The 2,660-nt window shown below is 27.3% G+C and overlaps 1 protein-coding gene across 1 annotated transcript; it reads left to right on the top strand.

Moving 5' to 3' along the window:
• Positions 1–536: 536 nt before the first annotated feature.
• Positions 537–2,156, top strand: LOC126553964 (uncharacterized). Its single transcript, XM_050209080.1, has 3 exons — positions 537–588; positions 657–821; positions 1,582–2,156. The coding sequence occupies exons 1-3, from the start codon at positions 537–539 to the stop codon at positions 2,154–2,156; spliced, it is 792 nt and encodes a 263-aa protein (XP_050065037.1).
• The last annotated feature ends 504 nt before the right edge of the window (positions 2,157–2,660 follow it).

Genomic DNA, 2,660 nt, shown 5'->3' with positions numbered 1-2,660 from the left:
GTATTTCCTCCATGATTCACTACTTTGTGTTGTTTCTCTCTCAGTTACGGGATCACCTAGCATTGTGGGCAGAGCAGGGTGGAATGCGCTGTCCATAGTTATTAGGTCTATGGTTGGAACCATCGCTGAGTAGTGTGACCAAATAACCAATAATAAACTATGCGTCATTAATGCCATAATTTTCATTATTTTGGATACCAATTTTAAATTTTCAGGTTTCAAGTTTCATAATATAAATATGATCTTATCGTATTTATATTTATTACAATACTCGACAATCTACACAAAATAAGACATATCTGTACCAATATCTGAGTTAAAATATTATTATATCGTCTGTGTGACTGTGTTATTTGTCCAGTGAAGTGCAGTTTATTTTTCCATATTATATTTCAAGTAATTTTAAAAATTTTGATTATAATTTTTAAGAACTTTTTTTCGTACTATTTTATCTTAATAGAATTGTGCAGTTTTTGGGCACTAAATGTCAGTACTATAATTGTTTCAAGACAACTGCATAATTCCCTAATTTATCTATGTTTCGAATTCCAAAAGACACAAGACGTGAAACTTGGATAATTAATTCCGGTAAAATATAAATTATATTTTAATTAGTTGACAAATGTGTTTGAAGTATATTGAAATAATATTCTACAGGAAATTAAGTTTATTGTCACTAAATAAAAAGCAGCTGTATAACCGTTATATATGCCAGGAGCATTTTTCTCCCGACTATTTTTTAAATTATAAAAACAACAAATTGAAATCGAATGCAATTCCTCATAAATACAATTCTAACGAATGTCCATCTACATCTTCAGGTACTACATTTTTATTATTTTATTGTTAATAAATTTAAAAAATATTCAAACTACATGAAAACAATTTTGAACCGTGGTAACCGGTCAAAAAAAGCGAATTAAAAATATCGCAAATGAAAAAACGAAACTTAAATAAAGCGAAAAATAATTCATCGAATGTTTAGGAGAAAACTCTTATTTTTATAGTAAATAATTTAAAAAAAAAAACTAAAAAATCCGAATAGGTATACCTATATAGTATATAAGGTACTTAAAATGCCTATACAATTCAGACTTTGTGTTGAATTTTTAGCCTTAGATATATAAATACTAAAAATTTTATGAATTTCAACTACAAAATTACATGCAAATTTTCGCGATTATGACAAATTTCGTGAAAATTTGATCTTTAAACGCTTATACAAAACAAATTTGATTAACGATTTTTGATTTTTTTTTTTTAACTACAATAAGAACAACTTATAAGAAAAATTTTGTAATAGGTACTATGATTTTGTGAATATTTTTTTAATACATTATATAATTATTAATTATTATAATATTTTTTTTCGCTATTTGGTTTCGCTTTTTTTTTTCGATATTATAGGCTATAATCTTGAACCGTACCTACTTTTTCAAAAATGGGATACTGTGATAAAAAATATCGTCATTTTTAAGCATGTTTAACTTTTAAAAATTTCTTTATCTTTACGGTGTCTCATTTAGGGGTAAGAAAGAATGTGACTGTAAAATAAAATATGTCTTACTTATATATATATAGGTATAGTTGATAAAGATGTAGACAATATTGACGAACCATTAGCTCCGATTAAAACATATGAAAGATCGAGAAATGAAATGACTGAGCTTATTTTTTCAAGCCCATCGTCTATTATAGATACTCCGAAAAGAAAAAATATAAATGACTTAATAGATATGCCCACTCCAAATTCAAAAAGGTTGATTTATGCAGACGAGGATGATACACCAAGCAAAAAAAAATTGAAATTGAAAATAGATCAACAAAAAATTAAATTGCGTAATAAAAATATCCAAGTTAGTAAATTAAAACAACATGTAGTACGGTTTAAGACTCGTAACACTTTACGAAGTCTTTTGTATTCACATCGATTTAAATCAAACAATGCTAGAGCAATCGTAATAATGCAACTTAGAAATAAGCAAATACCTAGGACACTAGAAGAAAAAAATCTAGCTTTAACTTTATTCTATAAATCTCCAACAGCCTACAATTTTTTAAGGCAACAAAATATTAACTTACCAGCCCCATCGACTATTCGTCGTTGGATCGGACAGTCAAAATTTGCACCCGGCTTAAGTGGCGTTTTTTTTTAATCATATTAAAAAATTTCGAACACAAAACAAATAAAGAAAAAACGTGCAGTTTAAGTTTCGATGAAATGTACATTAAAGAATTTTTTGAGTATTCAAAAAATTATGATTTTATTGAAGGTATTGAAGATTTTGGACATTATGGCCGCACAAATAAAAGTGCTAATTGCGTTATGGTGTTTATGGCTCGAGAATTGTTTTCACCATGGAAATTTCCAGTCGAGTACTTTTTGGCTCATTCAGGAGTAAAACATACATTACTTAAAGATTTGATTATTGATGACTTAACTGAATTATTTAAAAACGGATTGTATCCTAAAGTATTAGTGTGCGACCAAGGTACAAATAATTAGAGTGCATTAAAATCGTTAGGCGTAGATGAAAATAAACCTTATTTTTTTGTTTAAAATAATAAAATATTTTCAATTTTGGATTCCCCGCACTTAATAAAAAGTTTAAGAAATAATTTAATAGGTTGTAGTTTTGAAAAGGATAATATGACAGTAG

Source organism: Aphis gossypii, unplaced genomic scaffold (assembly GCF_020184175.1).
Source record: "Aphis gossypii isolate Hap1 unplaced genomic scaffold, ASM2018417v2 Contig00385, whole genome shotgun sequence".
NCBI classification, from domain to species: Eukaryota; Metazoa; Arthropoda; class Insecta; order Hemiptera; family Aphididae; genus Aphis; species Aphis gossypii.
The sequence above is the reverse complement of the archived record's forward strand: the minus strand, read 5'-3'. Positions and strand labels throughout refer to the sequence as shown.

Coding starts and splice junctions, on each gene's coding strand:
- LOC126553964 (XM_050209080.1), top strand. CDS start 537: ATGTTTCGAATTCCAAAAGACACAAGACGTGAAACTTGGATAATTAAT. Junction 589..656: donor AACTTGGATAATTAATTCCG/GTAAAATATAAA, acceptor TAATATTCTACA/GGAAATTAAGTTTATTGTCA. Junction 822..1,581: donor ATGTCCATCTACATCTTCAG/GTACTACATTTT, acceptor ATATATATATAG/GTATAGTTGATAAAGATGTA.